The sequence below is a fragment of the Salarias fasciatus genome, chromosome 11 (assembly GCF_902148845.1).
Source record: "Salarias fasciatus chromosome 11, fSalaFa1.1, whole genome shotgun sequence".
In the NCBI taxonomy this organism is placed as follows: Eukaryota; Metazoa; Chordata; class Actinopteri; order Blenniiformes; family Blenniidae; genus Salarias; species Salarias fasciatus.
In genome coordinates this window covers 34,463,056-34,484,459 of record NC_043755.1, presented here as the reverse complement: position 1 = coordinate 34,484,459, position 21,404 = coordinate 34,463,056, and the positions used below count along the sequence as shown (strand labels likewise).

The 21,404-nt window shown below is 53.2% G+C and overlaps 2 protein-coding genes across 2 annotated transcripts; one reads left to right on the top strand and one right to left on the bottom strand.

The window, feature by feature from the left end:
• Window positions 1–2,123: 2,123 nt before the first annotated feature.
• Window positions 2,124–7,349, bottom strand: zp3d.2 (zona pellucida glycoprotein 3d tandem duplicate 2). The gene is made up of 8 exons (XM_030103504.1): window positions 7,346–7,349; window positions 6,465–6,862; window positions 4,150–4,265; window positions 3,716–3,819; window positions 3,464–3,638; window positions 3,075–3,180; window positions 2,339–2,424; window positions 2,124–2,262 (listed from the first exon to the last, which is right to left on the bottom strand). The coding sequence occupies exons 1-8, from the start codon at window positions 7,347–7,349 to the stop codon at window positions 2,124–2,126; spliced, it is 1,128 nt and encodes a 375-aa protein (XP_029959364.1).
• Window positions 7,350–13,687: 6,338 nt separating this feature from the next.
• Window positions 13,688–15,334, top strand: bola1 (bolA family member 1). The gene is made up of 2 exons (XM_030103641.1): window positions 13,688–13,781; window positions 14,780–15,334. Exon 2 carries the CDS (start codon window positions 14,803–14,805, stop codon window positions 15,256–15,258), a length of 456 nt encoding a protein of 151 aa, XP_029959501.1. The 5' UTR covers window positions 13,688–13,781; window positions 14,780–14,802; the 3' UTR covers window positions 15,259–15,334.
• The last annotated feature ends 6,070 nt before the right edge of the window (window positions 15,335–21,404 follow it).

Here is a 21,404-nt window from a genome sequence, read left to right as displayed (position 1 = left end):
GAACTCACTGCACCACATGTAATTCACCGGTTTGTTTTTCTCACTGTCAGGAGCCGATCTGCCGTTTCACCCAGCTGCTGCGACGACCAGCCTCACGGTTTACTGTAGGACGAACGTTTCTGCTGGTTCCACACTGTAAAACTGATTGTACAGAATATCGTCTCATAGCAACACATGTAAGCTTCATGTTAAGCTAATAAATAGCGCTCGCACCCCAAAGACTCCAACTCCCCTCGTTCATTCGTGTCAGGTGACCTTTCACCTTTAAAGGGACGCATGATGCTTTTTTTCATTCACGTCGTTTTGGCCTCAGAAGCCCAGAAACATACTGTTTAAGTTTGTTTGCCCCGAATTCATGCTTTGCTCGGCGTTCCAGGGTGTAAAAAGTGGCTCTGAGGAGCAGTCCTCAGGACAGGCTGCTTCTGAGCCACGTGTCGCCCCTTCGAAATGAACACCGTAGTGCCTCGAAGTCTTTATTTTGAGCTCAGTTTTAAAAGGGTTTTCTTTTGTATAAATGTCAACAAGGAAAAAGTCCCCTGTGGAAACACACAGTGCAACAAGCAGTATAATTTAGGATTAAGTTAACAGTGAATCAAATGAGGATGGACGGAAACTTACACGTCTCAGCCACGATCACATTTCTGCACCACACGCCAGCCCGCCACGAGCCGGCTGTGGACCTACCCTACATAACAAGACCACACCGCGAGCTTGGCGTGGACCGGGCGGTCACGTGACACGGGTTTCCCGAGACGTATCAGAATGAAACTAACTATAACGAATGTAATGATAACTGCAGAAGTTCCAAATCAACATATATACCGTTATACTCAGTGAACCAATAATACCAGATCAAGTGCAATAATGCACATGAAAAACCAGCTGGCAACACCCGCACATGCACACACACACACACACGCACGCACGCACGCACGCACGCACGCACGCACGCACGGGGAGTTCATCCTCTTATTTCAGGATGAGGGGACCTGAATCAAACTCGACTGTTTCAGCTTCAGCTTCATTTTGAAGCGCGGCGTAGCGAGACGGGAGGAAACACACCGTTTCCATAACGCAGCGACACACTGCGATAGGAAACTCTTCACAAAGGGAAAAACGCAGAACATGTCCCCTTTAAGGAGGGAAGGCTCAGACCGTTTTGGTCAGTATCTCAACACCAATCATTCAGCGCCGGACCGAAGCCGGGCCCGGCGCTTCAGAAGCTAAAGATGGCGTCTCTCCAGGAAGCATCGGCCCGAAGCGAGACAGGGACGACCACGGACGACCCGGCGCCCTTCTGAACAGCTTTATTAGAGGAAATCAAAGATGTCTTCAAAGATTCTGCCAGCTTCAGTGATCTCCTCCCCCTCCACCTTCCCCTCCTCCTCCTCCTCCTCCTCCTCCTCCTCCTCCCCCCACACAGCAGAGCCTTTCAGCCTCTCCTCGTCTTCCTCCACCCACACCACTCCTCCGTGTCCGTAGGGCCAGTGTGGTTCTCGGGTGGTGTCCAGGGTGGTGTCCAGGGTGGTGTCCTGGGTGGTGTCCAGGGTGGTGTCCTGGGTGGTGTCCAGGGTGGTGTCCAGGGTGGTGTCCAGGGTGGTGTCCTGGGTGGTGTCCAGGGTGGTGTCCAGGGTGGTGTCCAGGGTGGTGTCCAGGGTGGTCTTCGGCTGTCCTGCCGCCAGTGGAGCCCTGCTGGAGGACCTCGGCTCCCCCTGGAGGCCGTCTCTGGACTTCACCTCCGCCTCCACGGCCCACGCCCTGCTGCTGGTCACCTGAGGAGCTGCAGAGCAGAGGAGGCTCCGAGTCAGCAGCTGCTGCTGAGCTCCACCTATAGAGCATCTTCCTCCTCCGACATCAGACTATAGAGCATCTTCCTCCTCCGACATCAGACTATAGAGCATCTTCCTCCTCTGACATCAGACTATAGAGCATCTTCCTCCTCCGACATCAGACTATAGAGCATCTTCCTCCTCTGACATCAGACTATAGAGCATCTTCCTCCTCTGACATCAGACTATAGAGCATCTTCCTCCTCTAACTGATGAAACTCTGATGAGACTGACTTTCAGAGCAGTTGCTGATGCTCCATTAACAGCTGTAACATCAGCAGAAGACTAAACCAGCTAGTTGAGGCAGTAACTAGCTGCAGCTCCCGCTGTGAGCAGTGAGTGCAGTGAGCAGGACTGACCAGCGGGGGCAGCAGCGCCGCAGGTGGAGTCGCAGCAGTCGCACACGGCGTCGGGCCCGAGCAGCTCCACCCAGCTGAGGACCAGAGAGCAGCACACCTCACTGACATGTCGGGACCCGCTGCGGCCCTTTAGTTCTGCCGGAACCGAACCGTCTGGACTTCCTGTCGTAGTTGCAGGACTTGGCGGTGGGCGAGGGGGCGGAGCTTCCCACAGACATGGTGCAGTGCATGTAGAGCTGCCGGAGCAAGACAACAGAGCGTTAATCCACCTGAGGCCTGACGAGGAGCCAGACCCCCGAGGACCCCAGAGCCCAGACCCGACAAGACCCCAGAAGGACCCAGATCACACAGGGGGGGGAAAAAAGAAGCGCCCGTTTTTCAGCCATCGCTCTTCTGGCTTATTCTACTGTTTGAGGACAAAAATGCCCGAAAAATTTCGTACAGCGGGTTCCTCGCTGTACTTCCAGACAGAACGCAGTGTGTCATGTCCCCACCGGAGGGCGTCGCAGGAAAAGTCTTTCTCAGACGTGAAGACTTCAATAAACCAGAAAACCTTATCAGATGTACGGAGAAATCCCAGGTCTGAGTCCAGGTCCCGTTTCGACCACGTTCCAAGTGAAGATTCACCGTCTATGAATCAGCGGAGTCACCGCCGTCTAAAAGAAGACAGGTCAGCGTTTTCCGCCGTTGCCATGGCGATGGAGCAGAAGCATTTTGGAAAAGTTCCACGTAGGGAGCTGTTTCCAAAAAGTTTCCTTCGTGGCGACTCGTGCGAATGGAAACCGAAACGCCACTGAAGTGCCGCGTTTCCATGTGAGGCGGTTGCCGTGGAAACGCCCTGCAGCTTGTAGGCGTGTCCACCGCTGTCCTGGTCTGGTGTCCTCACCTGTCCCATCATGCCTTTGAACAGGAAGGCGTCCACGGAGAAGCGGACCACGTTGTTCTCGTGCCGAAAGAACCTGGAGCGGCCATCTTTGCTTTCCGCCATGCAGCTGAGGGGGAGAAGAGAGAACAGCGGCGTGACGGCCGTCCGGCAGCGTGACGGCTGTCCGGCGGCGCGACGGCCGCCCGGCAGCGCGACGGCCGCCCGGCAGCGCGACGGCTGTCTGGTGGCGTGACGGCCGTCTGGCGCCGTCCGGCAGCGCGACGGCTGTCTGGTGGCGTGACGGCCGTCTGGCGCCGTCCGGCGGCGTGACGGCTGTCCGGCGGCGTGACGGCTGTCCGGCGGCGTGACGGCTGTCCGGTGGCGTCCGGGGCAGCGACGCCGTGTCTTACCCGAAGTTGGTGACCACGGGGAACTGCGGCGCTGCGCGGTGCGACGCGGCGGGCGTGGCGTAGCAGGAGTGCACGTAGAGGCGCTGGCCGGGGGGGAGGGGCGCCGCCTCGGCCTGGAAGAACATGGGCCTCCCGAGGACGTGGCGGTGGGATGGAGACAGCCGCTCCCACCGGGCTGCAACAGGAAGTCCGGCCCGCGGTCAGCCGGCTGCGGTCAGAAGGTTCCGGCGCTGCGGGTTCCGCCAGGTTTACCGTTCCGGGGCGTCAGGATGAACCGGGCGCCGTTCTGCATCTGCTTGAAGACTTTGTTGAGCCGGATCTTGGGGGTGTAGCCCACCTTGTAGGAGTACTGGTACCTGAGGGGCACAGCGGGGGGACAAAGTCCTGACCGGGGTCCGCCTGCAGACCTGAGACTGCATGCAGGTCCATGCAGGGATCCTGCAGGGACCCCATGCAGGTCTTTGTCGGGTCCTCTTAAGGGTGTCCATGGAGTCTGCCTGCATGTGGACCTCACTCAGGTCCACATGCAGGTCTCTGCAGGTCTCTGCAGGACACCCCCTGCAGGTATCTGCAGGTCTCTGCAGGACCCCCCTTGCAGGTCTCTGCAGGACCCCCCTGCAGGTATCTGCAGGTCTCTGCAGGACCCCCCTTGCAGGTCTCTGCAGGACCCCCCCTGCAGGTCTCACCTGTTGAACTTGCAGGCCACCGGCACGGTGAAGGGGGCGGCCCGCCGGACGGGGCCGTGGCGGACTGGGGGGTCGTACCGGAGCGTGTTGGTGTAGACCACCTGGTCCTCAGTCAGCTGGAGGAACAACAACAGGAAGTCAAACCGGACCTCAGTCAGCAGGACCAGAGTCCAGATCCAATCCTGGAACAGGTCCAGACAGCGAAGAGCAACAGACTGGAGCTGGGATTACTTCACCTTCAGTTCCTCTGCTGCTTCCAGCCCAGCGGCTTCACAAGGAACGTAACTCAGATTACAATCCACCAGAAATACTCAAATTACAATCCACCAGAAATACTCAGATTAGTGGACTACAGAGGTACTCAGATTACAATAAACTAGATGCTGTCAGATTACAGTAAATGTTCTCAGATTACCAGAGCCAGAGGGTTCAGGATTAACTAATCCAGGATCAATAACTGATCCAGACTCCTCCAGTCCAGAGCCAGAGGGTTCAGGATTATGGGTTCCACTAAAGACCGATCCAGGATGAGAACACAGGATCCATCCAGCAGGTGAAACTGATCCAGGATCAGAGTGATTCCTCAAACAGACCCAGCAATCGATCACAGAACCTCGGATCACCATGACGCCCGGACTGGAGTCCTTCTCTCCAGGAACAGGAAGTTCTCCTGGAGGAACATGAGGAGGCGGAGCTGTGCAGGCTCCTCTGATAAAGCCCCGCCCACTCCGTCACTCCCCCGCACCAGTCTCAGATCTTCATGTTGTCAGATTACAGTAAAGTAGATATTCTCAGATTACAGTGAATGTTCTCAGACGACAGCGGAACAGTGTGTGATCACATTACAGTCTCAGATTAAGCAGATTAGAACGACTGTTTAAGTGACGGTGTTGGTGTTAAACCTACACTAAGGAACTTTTCAACCTTAATAAAACATCTAAATATCTTTTGTGATGATACATCGACTTCCAGCAGCTGAATGACCCTCTGTCAGGCTGAGGGCGTCAGTACTGCTTCACTTGGACTGAGCAGCTGTGAGGAGGGTGGGAGGAACCCTGCTCACTAAGGCTGAATCCCATTTCACCCCTCAGCCCTTCCCCTTGGCCCTTCCCCTCGTTTTGCGCGTTCACGTGGAGGGTAGGAGTGTCCCAACTGTCATTATGACGGAGAGGTAGGGCCAAGAAAGAGGGCCAGTCACCCCTCCAAAAGGAGATTCTCTCGAGGCACACTCCAAACGGAGGGGTATCGGCCGATGGCGAGGGGCGCTTGTTCTTTAAGCCTAGATCATGCCTGGCGGGCGGGGTTAATTCACTTCCGCATTGACGGGAGCGCTCGTTTCCACACCCGCGCATTCCAGGCGCATTCCAAACACAACAGATAGACGATTATTTTCAATAAACTGGTTTCTTCAACACGGCCCGTCTGGAATGCGCGGGTGGGAAACGAGCGCTCCCACCAATGCGGAAGTGAACTAACCCCACCTGCCACTGACGGTCCAGGCGAACAAAACAAGCGCCCCTCGCCACCGGCGCCACTGGATGACAGATTTCTCAGAAAGCCTTCCAAGATCGGCAAGATGGCGGCGTCCACAACGAAAGACGTTCATAAATGTCAGTATTTTGTCAATTAATAAAGTTTTAAAATGTAAGAAAAACATTCTTCTTCGGCAGATAATTGTCGCATCTGCTACGTCATCGGCAGCGGCGACTACTGATGACGTACGCGATTGTCGGAGGGGTGTCCCAATTCGGAGGGGTTGACTTTCTCCCCTACCCCTTAGCACTCCGTTTCATAGGGGGAGGGCTAAGGGGTGAAATGGGATTCAGCCTAAAACACTCCACATGTGCGGACTGCTTTACGGCGTGCGTCACGTCATGATAGAACATTGTTTATCCACCATTAGATTCATGACCTCGTCGCTATCCGTCCTTCACACAGCCGCTGGAAACAAATGTCGGCGAGTTCAGTCCGACAGCACGCCACCGGGAGCAGCATTTTACCACGCCACGCGCTAGGCCTCATGGGAACTGTAGTATTCCTTCAGGCCAAACACTACCGCTTTGTCCACTGGCGCCGCCAAAATCAACCAAAACTGAAAGTTCCTTAGTGTCGCTTTGAAGCTCCGGTGTCCTGGATGTAAATGTGACTGGTGACGTTCGGGCTCATAGCGCGTGTTCTGAGCGGGTCTGGGTCATTTCATCTTCTTTTTCATTCTTTAGATGTAATTTTCAGAAGATCCTCTGAACGTAATGACCCGTTTCCGCCAGCAGGCGGCAGTGTGACGCGCTGCCTCCGGTGTTCTGTCTGCTGCTCACCGTGCGCCGCGTTCCCACCCTGCTGACGTCATAGTCGAAGAACAGGTGCTCTCCGGTGGCGCTGCTGGCCGTGCACGCGCCCAGCGTGAGCGCCCCCGGCTGCAACTCGCTGCCCAGCACGCGCCTCTCCACCCGCACGCGCACCCTGTCAGGCTCGCACCACGTGCTCACGCCGTGTCCCGCAGCACGGCGCCGCGCAGCGCCGTTTGCCCGCACCGGCAGCAGGACTGCCCGCACGCGCTCCGGCAGGGGCTCGAACCCGGTTCCCTGGACCGGAGAGAAGAACCGCTTCTCCACCAGCGGCTGAGCGGAGTCCAGGAAGACCGGGAGGCGGAGGTAGGGCGGCGGGGGGGAAGGAGGGGGGCCCGGCGGGGGGCCCGGGTCCGGAGACCCCCCTGCTGCGGGGGCCAGCAGCACGAGCCAAACCACACACACTACACACATCTACACACACTAGAGTACAGCTCACACCTGGAGGAGGGGGCGGGGCTTCAGCCTCATTTACCTGCAGATAATCACACACACCTGCTGCTGCACACACACACACACACACGCACGCGCGCGCGAACACACGCGCGCACACGCGCGCGCACACACACACACACACACACACACACACACACACACACACACACACACACACACACACACTGTTTAAAGTTAAGAATATAAAACCGGAGCCTCAAAGCATTACAGGAAAAAAATCAGTACACTCTTAAAACTGCTGGGTTAAAAATAACCCAAACTGGGTGAACCTGCTGACCCAGCTGGGTCCAGAAGGGACCGAGCCGCTGCCGGTTCTTTCTACCCGGCCGTTTGGGTTGAAGGTTTGACCCTGCGAGCTGGGTCAAGATTTTGACTCAAAAATGGGTCAAATGTACCCATGCTAGTGGGTTAACGCAACCAATGAATGAGTCATCAGCAGGGTTGGGAAGGTTACTTTAAAAATGTAATCCCTTACAATTTATCAAAATGTAATCAGTAACTTAACAGTAACAGTAAGTAATAAAGCAATGCACCAGATATAACTGTGTCCAGATCATACATTTTTTTATGTACCTTACAAGATTTCATTCACATTGTTTGCTGCATTCCACTGTTACATCTGTTACTCCTCATCCCTGCTTATCAGTATTTGTAATTTCATATAAATTACTATAAAATGATAGAACAAAAATACTCTGCAAAATATTATTTTATTGGTCAGAAATTGTGAAATAAAACCATTGCTAATCACAGCTAAAACCATGATGAAGGTATGACCAATATTAAAATAGTTAATTCATTTACAAACATTGAAATTATAACATTAAATTCTAACACCTATAACATTTATAAAGATCATTAAAAGTTCATAAAGTTCATAAAGTTCTCAGAACATAACAAATTTAAGGACGGTTGCATGGAATGGTCCTAAATTAACAAAATATTACAGCAGTGCATTCAGAAAAAAAAGATTCAAATTTACATTTTTTATAATTCAACCTTGAACATTTACGACTCACTGCTGCCACCTACAGCACCAAACTGACATTATGTTTCACACACTTTTTCAGTGAAGCATAAAAAAAACAATTATTATTTATTATTTTTTTAACAAGAAACTTTCCAGAAAGCAGGAAGTTTTCATCTTGATTTTTCAGAGAGGAGTTGCTGAAGTTGTTTCAGGACGGATGATCTGGAAAATGAAAAAACCAAATCCTCCTGAGAGGACTGATGGAAGAGTCACTGAAAGGTGACGAAGTGTTTGTTAGGATGTAAATCACTTTTTCACAGGTAGATGATCAATGTTTACAAACTCAGCCTCTGAAAATGAGCCCAGAAGCTTCCAGCTCCTCCACCTTCCGCAGACGCCATGCAGACGCCTCTGAGGGTGGAGCAGCACCGTCCTCCAGCTGCAGCAGCAGAACTTCTGCAGAGCTCAGAGGTTTCTCTCATCGGACAGAGGAATTAAAGAGGAACGGTTTGATTTGTTAAAAGCGTCTGCTGTGGCTCTGTAACAGGATGTTTTAAAAACTGAATCCACTCCATATGAGTGGAGACGATGTTGGACTGTTTGTCTCTCTGGACGTTCTGATCAAAGCAGATCCTGTGGAATCAGTTCTCCCTGGTAAAGAGTTTCTCGAGATGAGATGAGAGAGCTGCTGGTTAAAGAGTGAAATAAACAGACGACAGACTGAATCCTCCACTCTGCTCCAGCTTCTCCACAGGAAACAGCTGATTCACAGATTGAAGCTGTTCCTGCTGCTTCCAGCTGACTGGAGGAAGAGCCGACCGGAGAGCCTCTTCAGGCTGAAATACAGTGAATACAGGAAGCAACGAGTCCTGCTTCGTTCTGGAACAAACCATGAACATTTCTGATCTGAAAGCTGACATCAAATCATCACATCATTCATTCTGATCCGTTTTGAGCTTTAAGATTTTTTATTTTCTCTATTTTAGGTTTTTTTTGGGGTTAAAATAGTAAAAATTGCATTTTTTATTTTTCCCAGAGGAGGCTGACTGCAGAGGAGGCTGAACCCGACCAGAAGAAGAAGACTGGAGGAAGATCAGACTGAATCTGGACGAAAACATCAATAAACCAGGAGTTTATACTTCTAGTAGTTTATAGTAGTTTGTAGATGCAGATGTTTTTAATGAGACAGATGTTTTGTCGAGGCTTTACTGTTTATCATGTTGAAACTCAGCATGAATCGAAATAAAATCTGATTAAAATGGAAAAAGCAAAACTGTGGTGATTAAAAGATCACAATATGAATAACAATGAATACAATATACGAGGGGGAACCGGAAAGAAACCGGACTGTGGTTATAACTTTTTATTTTTTCATTTTCACATTTAATCCAAACTGTCTCCTTCCCAGTCGTCTCCTTCGGCTGGAACCCAGCGCTGCAGCCGGGATCCCACTGCTCAGGACAGTCAGCACGCTGCTGCGGAACGCTCCCTTAAGAGCGTCCTTCCATTTTTTTTGCACCTCCTCCACACCTCCGCCCCGTCAGTTGTTCATTCTTGAGAAGAGACAGAAGTCTCGCGGGGCTGAATGGAGGGGACACGGCGGATGGAGCAGCAGGGCCATGCCGTTTCTCACCAGGAGCTGTTTTACCGCAGAGCCCTGTGGGTAAAACAGCCCCCCCCCTCCCACAGCGCCGCCGCTTCAGCCTGACCGCCTCCCGCAGCGCCGCAGCAGGGAGGATCTTCCAGACAGCCTCCATCGTCCTCCAGCTGCCGTTCAGCTCCGGGACATGTCCACCCAGCCTGGCTCTGCTCCTGGTTCAGAGGCGCCGGAGCATTCTGGGATTTTTCGAAGAGGGGAGGGACTGTAGTAACAAACACTGGCTGTGAGCTGCCTGTGTGTCTTCGGGAGGTGAAATTTTTCACAGTTATGCTAAAGGCTATGCTACAGCGACGTATAACGGCCAAAAGTCTGAAATCACTCTTGTTTTAATGTTATAAACACAGTCCGGTTTCTTTCCGGTCCCCCCGGTGCATCCTGAAACCAGTTCTGTCAATAAAAACCTGAATCATCCTGAACACTTCTGTGTGTGTGTGTGTGTGTGTGTGTGTGTGTGTGTGTGTGTGTGTGTGTGTGTGTGTGTGTGTGTGTGTGTGTGTGTCTTCCACGTCCACTCTTTAGAATAAAACAGGAATAGAAGCTGAATCATCTCTTCTGGTGAAACTTTCCTCAACAGTCTGGAAGCCACGAGCCCCTCCCCAAGATGGCCGCCAGCAGGCAGGCGGCTGCGTGGGGGCCCATGACGTCGAGGGGCACTCCCAGGTAGGGCCCCGAGCTGAAGGGGGCCCCGAGAGACGGCTGATATCAGTCAGTTTCAATGACAAATTAAAGGCGCTACACTAGACGCTGCAACAACAGCGTGTCGAAAATCCCCCGCCTGGGGCCCTTTCCGAGTGCTCAGCGGTTAGTTGCTGGTAGGGGGGCCCCGACAGACGGCGGATATCAGCGACACAACTTGAAACCCCCCCCCCCCCCCCCCCCCCCCCCGTATAATTTACACTGACACGTCGGGGACCTACCTAATGGGGCCATGACTGCATTTGCACTTCATGCCACTAGGGGAGCTGTTTGCATGTTCGACCTTATTTTACACAGACACCACAGAAGAAGAAGGGCCTCTGAAGTGCAGGCTCTGCATGGGCAGGACGTGGTGAAGTGTTCAGTGATGCCATGCAGCGTTTTTTCAGCGTTTCCGCACATTTTATTCACTGAGTAGCAGCGAAGCTGCATCACAGCAGTTCCTGTCGTCAGGAGAGCAGACTCTCCCCGGCAGACCCTGGCTCGGCCTCATGCCGCCGGACCCTGAAGCCAGGAAGGTGCAGCTGTCAGGTCAGCAGAGACAAAATGATCCAGAGCTTTTAATGTGTTGTTCCAGAGCGCCGTCACCACACTGTCAGGAAGCTGAGCTGTAACGCTCTTCCTCTTTTCTTCTTTCTTCTCTTTTTTTTCCACACAAAACCATTTCTAATGACTGACAGATATTTGACTTTTATGGGCGTTTTTTTTACCTTCATCTGAGAGTGTTTTTTTTTATTTTTTTGTCTGAAAAATGTATAATTTCTGGCATTGGGGGCGCATAGAAGAATTCTGCATGAGGGCCCAGTGCTCGGTAAATACCACAGATTGTATATAAACGGACAGACCTTTCCTGACGTCACCCACAGAGTTCCCAACCGCCGACTCCAGCGAGTCCAGCAGGACGTCTCCACGTTGAATATTTGAAACCGGATGTAAATGTGATTGGTCCAGCCCGTCACGTGACCACATCACGTGGACAGAGGAGGCGCTGTGATAGGGCGACTTATGCAAAACTTTAACTCGTAATATAAAATCAACAGATGATTTATGAAAACCAGAGTCTGGTGAAGCAGCAGGTTCTAGAAACCAGAGACAGAGACCAGAACCTGTCCTGAAACCGGAGCTTTATATGTTCATTTGCACTCTGAAAATCGACATTTTTGTATGGTTCCAGTGGGACCGGGGCTCTTTTTGAACCCAGCATCATCGCCCCCTGCTGGAATCTCTATGGAATTACAGCTGTTTTGCACTTCCGCATTATCTTCATGTTTTGTCAGAGGAGGTTGGCGCCTGGTAAATACGCCACTGCTGCTGCCACCTTCTGCACTGAACTGGTACTGCAGGGATTTTTACAGCTGATGAAAATCAAACCTCTTCAACTTCGTTTCTTAGAAAAAAAAGACAGTGAAAGTTCACAAAAACAGTTGTTTTTTTTTGGAAAACAGATGTTTAACTTTCTGGCTGATGGACGCAGAACGTCCTGAAAGCTTCTGATCGAAGAACAATGGAATAAAAGTTGAGTCAAATTTATTTGGAGCAAAGATCCTGAACAGCGAAGACGTTCCGTCAGGAGTTCTCCGGCTGACCCGACTCACCGGCGCCACCTAACGCAGAGAGACGGCGGCGGAGCGGAGACGAGCTGCAGGCAGAAGAAACGAGCCAGACGCTCAATAACAGACGACGTCAAACAACTTTCACAGAGTGGAACAAGAAGAGGAGAAAAAGGTGGAGGTCAGGGTGGAGGTCAGGGAGGAGGTCAGGGTGGAGGTCAGGGTGGAGGACAGGGTGGAGGACAGGGTGGAGGTCAGGGAGGAGGTCAGGGAGGAGGTCAGGGAGGAGGTCAGGGTGGAGGTCAGGGAGGAGGTCAGGGAGGAGGTCAGGGAGGAGGACAGGGTGGAGGTCAGGGTGGAGGTCCGGGTGGAGGTCAGGGAGGAGGTGAGGGTGGAGGACAGGGTGGAGGTCAGGGTGGAGGTCCGGGTGGAGGTCAGGGAGGAGGTCAGGGAGGAGGTCAGGGTGGAGGTCAGGGAGGAGGTGAGGGTGGAGGACAGGGTGGAGGTCAGGGTGGAGGTCAGGGTGGAGGTCAGGGTGGAGGTCAGGGAGGAGGTCAGGGAGGAGGACAGGGTGGAGGTCAGGGAGGAGGTCAGGGAGGAGGTCAGGGAGGAGGTCAGGGAGGAGGTGAGGGTGGAGGACAGGGTGGAGGTCAGGGTGGAGGTCAGGGAGGAGGTCAGGGAGGAGGTCAGGGAGGAGGACAGGGTGGAGGTCAGGGAGGAGGTCAGGGAGGAGGTCAGGGAGGAGGTCAGGGAGGAGGTGAGGGTGGAGGACAGGGTGGAGGTCAGGGTGGAGGTCCGGGTGGAGGTCCGGGTGGAGGTGTTGGGACTGAGAAGTCATAACCATCGGTGCTTCCATGTTTGAACCTGCCGGTTCGATTCCCTCCTGAGGCCGTCGGTGACAGCACGGTCTGTCTTCCTGTCTCTGTCCAGCTCCGCTCGACACTTGCTGTCCAGCCCTTTTCCTTCAGGGCCTGGACACTGCGAGTTCCCTGAGGGTGTAGAGGGAGAATCGTTTGGACGCACGGCGCTTCAATCAAACGGTCCTCACTCTCTCCACGTTCCACTGCTGCAACCCATTTATTTTCCAGGTGTCAACATTCCAGGACCCAGACAGCATGAACACCCTCCACACGCCGCTTGGACACGGTGAAAAACTGTTTCCTGTCCCTCTGTGCGCACCTGCACCCAATCACCTGAGTGCCTTATTTATGCCCTTATACTGCGCCCCCTGGTGGTGGATGAAAGAAATCATAAATTGGCTCCTACACTTGCTAAAGATTCTCCTCTTCATAGTGAGGTGGAATATGAAGTGGGCCTTGGGAAGCTGGAGTGCATCTCTCTTTTCAAAATAGACAAACAATGGCAAACAAAGTGGGATAAGGAAACTAAAGGTAGAGCATATTTTAGCTGTCAGCCCGGAGTTCAAAATGGTAGACCACTGATAGTCAGCAGAATTAACCAAGTAAAAATAACTGGCATCAGACTGGGGCATTGTGGGCTTGCTGCCTATTTAAATATATGAGGAAAGCATCAGAGTGGCTTGTGTCAGTGTGGGGAAGCTGAAACCGTTATCCATGTATTATTTTCTTGTGTGTGTTACAGTGTGGAGAGGCCGGCTTTACATAAACAACTATCACTTTTTGGAATGACAGTCTTTTCTTTTAAGTCGATATTTTCTGCTGGTTGTAATTCTTGCTTGATAGACAATGCTGTGATTAAGTTTTTTCGAGCCACCAACCTCGACTCCAGAATCTAAAGTATGAACTAAAGTTTACTGCTTAACCTGAAGGGGCAGCATTGCGCTAAACAAGCGTTCAGCCGGCCGGAAATCATTAGAAGAAGAAGAAGAAGAATGTTGAACCTGGCCGTGGGGCCGGCAGGCGGCGCTGGTGCGTCTATCAGCTGACGGCTCGATCCACCACCGAAGAAGAGCGCGGTGACGTCACCCATCCAACGTGAGGAACTCTTTTCTCATCTTTCAAACGTTTCAGCCTAAAAGAGCCGCGGCGGCTTCACGGCGCGAGCCGCGGCTGAAGCGGCGTTTGTTCAAACTGCGCGTGGTGTGCGTTTCCTCCGAGAGCGAGGCGTGCGCGTGCTGGCAGCCGGAGCTAGCCGCTGATGCTAACAGGCTAGCTGCGGCGGTCAGCTGAAAGGACATTTCAGGGTGTAGAAACCAGATAAAGCAGAGAAAACAGCCGGGCGCGCGGTCGGTTTGGGTTTTTTCTCCCGTCATGCCGCTGTTACCGCACGTGCAGAGACGGCGGTGGAGAAAACGAGCGCACCCGAACCGTCACGCGCTCAGAGTGGATTTTCTCCCTTCAGATGATTAATTTCATTAATTTCGAGTCATTTTCACTTGATATAGTCAGGAAGGAAGGTGTTTCACCTGTCTGCGTCACGTGGCAGTGAAGAGAGAGGTTTAGAGCATTCATAAACAGTGTCATGGGCCAGGTGTGTCAAACATAAAGCACGCGGACCAAAACCGGCCCGCAGCAGGCTCCAATCCGGTCACACCACCGAGGAGATGGAGGAAAAAGACAGCTGATATCTTAACAGATGTCCTCAGAGTAAAGACACAAAACAGAGCCGAGGCATCAGGGATGCTGCTATGAGAGACCGCAAGCTAGCATTAGCCTCAACTGCTGTCAGGAAAAAATACCCATGATGCAACAGCTGCACAGGTTCAAGACACTTCACTGGATTTAGAACCAGAAGGTTTCGTGAAATGTGGCTTCATGTGAAGAATGGAGTCTTGTGGATTGGCCCCTGAGGTCGGTCCAGACCTGGACGGCGGTCCTGGACCTGGTCTTGGACCTGGACAGCGGTCCTGGACCTGGACCTGGACGGCGGTCCTGGACCTGGTCCTGGTCCTGGACCTGGACGGCGGTCCTGGACCTGGACCTGGACCAGACGGTCTGTGTCTCCAGTAAGCCTGTCTCTTGTCCCCTCTCAGGTGGAGTGCCGCCGCCGTCTCCCATGCTTCCCCGCCTCCTCCGCGCTGCGCCTGCCTCCGCCCGTCTCGCCCCCGCCCGGCCCCTGACCCGTTCCGGACCCGGCATGGACCCGGACCCGGGCCCGGACCGGCCCGTGGAGCGGGCCATCAGGACCAAGCTGAGCGCGGCGCTGTCCCCGGACCACCTGGAGGTCCACAACGAGAGCCACATGCACGCCGTGCCGCCCGGCGCCGAGTCCCACTTCCGGGTCCTGGTGGTCAGCCGCCGCTTCGCCGGCCTGCCGCCGCTGCAGCGCCACCGCCTGGTCCACCAGGCGCTCAGCGAGGAGCTGGCCGGACGCGTCCACGCCCTCGCCATCCAGGCCAAGACCCCCGAGCAGTGGACCAGCAACCCCACCCTGGACCGGAGCCCCGCCTGCAGGGGGGGCTCCAGGGGGGACGGAGCGCTGCGGGACAAGCTGCAGGCCGGGGGGGACTGAGGGGGGCGTGTGTGTGTGTGTGTGTGTGTGTGTGTGTGTGTGTTGCTTCACCTGGACTCTGGATTAAAGCGGCTCTGCTCTGACGCTCTGACGGTTCAGTCTCTGGTTTTTAAAATCTTTTCTTCTGGTTTCGTTGTTTTGACTTGAATCTTCTCTGAATCCCTTCTGGACCCGGACAGGAGGATCGTTTGAGTTAAAAATCGGTTCTTCCGGTGTCATGTGGTGAAGCGTCAGAGGGACTGAAGGGCCACATGTGGGTCCACAGCCGCAGGTTGAACCCCCCTGGTCCGTACGGCCCCAGCTGAGAGGATCCTTCATCGATCAACCGACAGAAACTCAAGTCCGTCCTCTGAGCTCCGCCCAGCGGAGCAGGAACCAAGACCCGGTCCAGAGAACCTGGTTCAGAGACCCCGGTCCAGAGAACCTGGTCCAGAGGCCCCGGTCCAGAGGCCCCGGTCCAGAGAACCTGGTTCAGAGACCCCGGTCCAGAGGCCCCGGTCCAGAGAACCTGGTTCAGAGGCCCCGGTCCAGAGACCCTGGTTCAGAGACCCCGGTCCAGAGACCCCGGTCCAGAGAACCTGGTTCAGAGACCCCGGTCCAGAGAACCTGGTTCAGAGACCCCGGTCCAGAGAACCTGGTTCAGAGACCCCGGTCCAGGGCATCAGCCTGCAGGACCGTCTCAGCTGGATGGTTCCAGAAACGCTGAACCCGGTTCAGGAAGTGGATCTGGACTGCAGGCCGCAGCTTCTTCTCTGCCGCTTTCTGAGGTTACAGGAAAAAACTGACGGCAGATTAGAGGAGTTTCTACACGAACATGACATGAAATGAAAACTGCAGCGACGACGACTGAAGCAGCGGAGGAGAACCCCGGGATCCAGAGTCCTGCTGGGTCTCTCCAGGCTCCGGGGTCCTGGTAGGTCTCTCCGGGGTCCTGGTAGGTCTCTCCGGGGTCCTGGTAGGTCTCTCCGGGGTCCTGGTGGGTCTCTACAGACTCCGGGGTCCTGGTGGGTCTCTACAGACTCCGGGGTCCTGGTGGGTCTCTCCAGGCTCCAGGGTCCTGGTGGGTCTCTCCAGGCTCCAGGGTCCTGGTAGGTCTCTCTGGGGTCCTGGTGGGTCTCTCCAGGCTCCAGGGTCCTGGTAGGTCTCTCTGGGGTCCTGGTGGGTCTCTCCAGGCTCCAGGGTGACGGTCTTTCATCACCATGAATAAGATCAACTGACTGACCTGAAAACAACTAAACACAGGACCAACATTCCAGCGTCTGAGGAACCTGCAGGCTGTCCAAGTGATGCCAGAGTGGCTCCAACCTGCACCGCCTGCAGCACCACCTGCAGCACCACCTGCACCGCCTGCAGCACCTGCAGCACCACCTGCACCACCACCTGCACCACCTGCAGCACCGCCTGCAGCACCACCTGCAGCACCACCTGCACCGCCTGCAGCACCTGCAGCACCACCTGCACCACCACCTGCACCACCTGCAGCACCGCCTGCACCACCTGCAGCACCGCCTGCAGCACCACCTGCAGCACCGCCTGCACCACCTGCAGCACCGCCTGCAGCACCACCTGCACCGCCTGCAGCACCACCTGCACCGCCTGCAGCACCACCTGCAGCACCACCTGCACCGCCTGCAGCACCACCTGCACCGTCTGCAGCACCGCCTGCAGCACCACCTGCACCGCCTGCAGCACCACCTGCAGCACCACCTGCAGCACCACCTGCACCGCCTGCAGCACCACCTGCACCACCTGCAGCACCACCTGCAGCACTGCCTGCACCGCCTGCAGCACCACCTGCAGCACCACCTGCACCGCCTGCACCACCTGCAGCACCACCTGCACCGCCTGCAGCACCACCTGCAGCACCACCTGCACCGCCTGCAGCACCACCTGCACCACCTGCAGCACCACCTGCAGCACCACCTGCACCACCTGCAGCACCACCTGCACCACCTGCAGCACCGCCTGCAGCACCGCCTGCAGCACCACCTGCACCACCTGCAGCACCGCCTGCAGCACCACCTGCACCACCTGCAGCACCACCTGCAGCACCACCTGCACCGCCTGCAGCACCACCTGCACCGCCTGCAGCACCGCCTGCACCGCCTGCACACTGCCATGCAGCGCTCCCCGGGGCGGCAGTACCTCCTGCTCTCCACAGGGGGGCAGTGTGGTCCCACTCTGGAGGAGCGGGTTCCGCAGTTCTCCAGAGGGTCTGTGGTTCTCTGGAGGGAGCTGCTCATTGAGAGTCGTTCCAAAAACTTTTAATGAAGACTTTTTTTGTTTTTATATATTTTTTGTTGCTCAAATTTTGTTAGTTTTTCATTTTCTCTAATAACAAATAAACAGAACTACAAAAACAAAAGGAGGCTTTGGAAGGAAAAAAAGAGAAAAAGAAAAAGGACAAAAATAACCTGGGCAGATCAGCAGGTGATTCAACATTTTCCTATATATCTACACACACACACACACACACACACACACACACACACAGACACACACACACACACACGTCTGTATGGAGGGCGGTCCATGATCCGGGTTCAGCACAGACACTGATGCAGCTCTTTCTTTTTTTATGAAATCAGTGTTGTCTTCATTCTAGCGTTCTGTTCTGTCTCCAATATAAATCTGCTATTATCCTCTGAGTCTTCATGTTCAGCCTGGGGATCTGGGATCTGGGATCTGGGATCTCTCCAACACTCCAGAACTGTCCCTGCTCAGGTTCTGAGGCCAGTTTTTCATATTCTAAAGACATATTTGTTGAACTGAGGGACCATAGTTTTGTCCCCTCGGAGACAGTCTGGATGTCTGGGAAGTTCACAGTTCAGCAGTTCCCCAAAAGACGACGTCTCGAGACTCTGGAGAGACCGGCCCGGTGCGGAGTCGGTCCGCCTGCCTCTGGGAGCTTTTCTGACACGCCGTGTTTTACCGTGAACACCGTCCCCAGAGAGCAGCCTCAGAATGCTGCTACCTGTGTGTGTGTGTGTGTGTGTGAGTGTGTGTGTGTGTGTGTGTGTGTGTGTGTTCCATTGCTCAAACCTTTGATAACGTGGTCACTACGGTGTTTCAGATGAACTGGTTTCCTTGTTACCTGGTGACTTCCTGCAGCACTTCCTGTTGCTGCTGCTCGCAGCAGGAAGTGATTCAATCAGAAGCTGTGTCTGAATGTCCCCCCTGACCCCTGACCCCTCAGTCTCTACAGAGCTGAATCCGTGTGCGATTCAGACTCGCAGCTCCCTACTTCTTCCCTCAGCGCTGATCACGTGACCCCCGGCCGTTACCATGGTAACCAGACGCTTTGTAATATATATTTTAGTGTGCTCTTGTTCTGCATTTTACTTTCCTGTCATCTTTCTAATCATTGAAGAATAAATAAAAATATATTGTTCAATAAATTCTTCCCGGCTCGCGCTGCTGCTCCTCCGCCATATTGCTGGAGATTCGCTATGCACCATGGGTAATGTTGAGCCGTCTAGGGACCATCGATGCTCACTACTTTTCTAGATGCATTGTGGGAAATTTCTAGTGCCCTTCTTTTTTGCTATGTGGACATTCGGACAGCCCTACAGATGGGGGCACTGTGCAGTGTCCTGTAGAGGACAGAGTGGACGTTCGGACAGCCGGGGTTTGAATCAGACTCATTACAGCTCCGACGGCTTCTTCTCTGGTTTGTAATCCACCAGCAACAAAGGACGTGAAAGAACCCAGTCACCAGTTAACAGGGGATCCAGTTCTTCCAGAACACCGACTCCTCTCCGGGTTCTGGACACTCGTCCTCCGCTACCTAGCTAGCTAGCTTGCTGCTGCTGCGTTCAGGTGACTGGAGCTGCTGCGGAAAACTGAAACTCAGTGGTTCACATGAAGACAGCAGAGACAGCTGGACTCAGGAGACACTCAGAGACACTCAGAGACACTCAGAGACACTCAGGAGACACTCAGAGACACTCAGAGACACTCAGAGACACTCAGGAGACACTCAGAGACACTCAGAGACACTCAGAGACACTCAGGAGACAAGTGAAGGATGTGTGGACAGTTTGGACACAGGACCAGCTCTCAGACCGCTGAACCGGGTCTCGTTCTGTTAAAAGAGCCGTTAAAATGAACGACTCCAGGATTCCCTCTAGACTCCAGGAAGAGGCTGCTGAAAACACTGGAGTGTTCTGGGAGGAGAACCTCCAGCAGAACCTCCAGCAGAACCTCCAGCAGAACCTCCCGGGTCAGACTGACCCGCTCTGACCCGCTCTGACCCGCTCTGACCCGCTCTGACCCGGACCGGCCTGACTCGCGTTCCGGTGACGCAGCTTTAGCACCGTTCCATAGGAGGCCGTCTATTTCTGTCACCGTGAAGGTCTCCCCGTCCTCCGGTCCACGGGGGGGGGGGGGGGGGGGGGTCCGAACCCGCACCGGATCCTGCTCCACCCTTGCCAGGTTAAACCGGTTCTGACAACAGACTGGATCCAGAACAGATGGAACCCTCTGGAACGTTATTGTGGATCCTGTAGACCTGAAGGTCTGAAGGCTGGCCTGGGAGGAATGCTGGGGGCAGCAGCAGCAGCAGCAGCAGGATCAGCAGCAGCAGGATCAGCAGCAGCAGGATCAGCAGCAGGATCAGCAGCAGCAGCAGCAGCAGGAGCAGCAGCAGCAGCAGCAGCAGCAGCAGCAGCAGCAGCAGCAGGATCAGCAGCAGCAGGATCAGCAGCAGGATCAGCAGCAGCAGCAGCAGCAGCAGGATCAACAGCAGCAGCAGCAGGATCAGCAGCAGCAGGAGCAGCAGCAGCAGCAGCAGCTACACAGACTGATGTTCCCGGTTTGTGGAACTCTGACTGATTCTGCTGGCTGACTGTCAGTATTATCAGCTGATACCAGCAACACAACCGCACTGAAAATGAGAGACAGCAGATCAATGTTACATTCCAGGATAAGACTAAAACCCTTTATGAAATATTAATGAAAAGTATTACTAGCAAAATGATTAAAGTATTCATTGTGCAGGAAAGTGCTCCCCGTCAGTGCTTTGCCATCATATAGGATGTTTTTGGATTATTATACTGGATAGTACTGCTGCAGATGTTTAAGCTTGTCCTAATTGTAGCTAATATGTACACTTCTGAGTGGTTCAATCAACAGTTATTAATGATGTATTTTCCAGCTAATCCAAGGGAGTTTAAAACAGTTCATTTATTTGAAGAAGAGGGAGAATTTTCTAATCTCATCAAGAAACATTTCAAACATTTAAGCTCAATATATCAGTATGTTTCATAGGTTTTATTTCTAAATATTTTTATTTATTTTGGTTCATGTGTGAGTGAAGAGGAAAAGACAGGAGATGACCCACATTTAACATTCCAAAAAAGGCATGACGAGACATGAGAGCAGCTCAGAAATGTTGTATTTAAAGAGTAACAGAGACAGAAGAGAGGAAGGAGTGAAAGAGAAAGTGAGGGGAAATGAACAGGAAATCATAAGAAATGTGCAGAGAAAGCAAGAGAGAAGAGACAGGAGGATTGAAGACAGGAATTGAGGACAGGACTGAAGAACAGAGCAGTGAAGGAGGTCCAGCCAGGACCACAGGGAGCCTGCAGTAAGGAAATAAGGTGTTTTATTTCTTTAGTTTATGATCAGTCTGATTAACTTTTGTATTTTATATGTTTTTTTCTTTCAGTGTACATGGGGCATGAAACTGCTGCTGGTCAGACATTTGCATCATTAAAGGGTCTGGTTTTTAAGTGTTCTCCGTGTCTTTCTCAGCTTTGAATTGGTGGTAAGTTGATGTAAATAATAATAATTATAATAATAAAAAAAAGATAAATAAATAAAATAAAGATAGTTTACGGCAAAAAATGCCGTAAAAAATAAATCAGCATCTGCACCCTCAGGGCTAAGCCCCTGATCTCCTAGAGTCCTAGATCCGCCCCTGGTTCTCAGTCCAAACCAGAACCACCCCAATGAGTCAGAACAAAGATGGCCGCCGGCTGCGTTCCCTCAGCGCCGCATGGTTCCCGAGGGTTCTTCGAAACCAACAGGATCGTTGGCGTGGAAACGCTAAAGGCCAAATGCTAAAAGCTAAATGTTAAAACCTAGAAGCTAAAAGCTAAACTCTAAAAGGTAAACGTGACACGCTAACGCTAGAAGCTAAAAGC

What these genes read in the sequence shown, in the direction of transcription:
- bola1 (XM_030103641.1), top strand. Translation starts at nt 14,803, where the DNA reads ATGCTTCCCCGCCTCCTCCGCGCTGCGCCTGCCTCCGCCCGTCTCGCC.
- zp3d.2 (XM_030103504.1), bottom strand. An exon ending in GTGGCCTGCAAGTTCAACAG is followed by an intron (nt 3,820 to 4,149) that starts GTGAGACCTGCA and finishes TGTGCCCCTCAG; the next exon opens with GTACCAGTACTCCTACAAGG. An exon ending in TACGACAGGAAGTCCAGACG is followed by an intron (nt 2,263 to 2,338) that starts GTTCGGTTCCGG and finishes TCTGGTCCTCAG; the next exon opens with CTGGGTGGAGCTGCTCGGGC.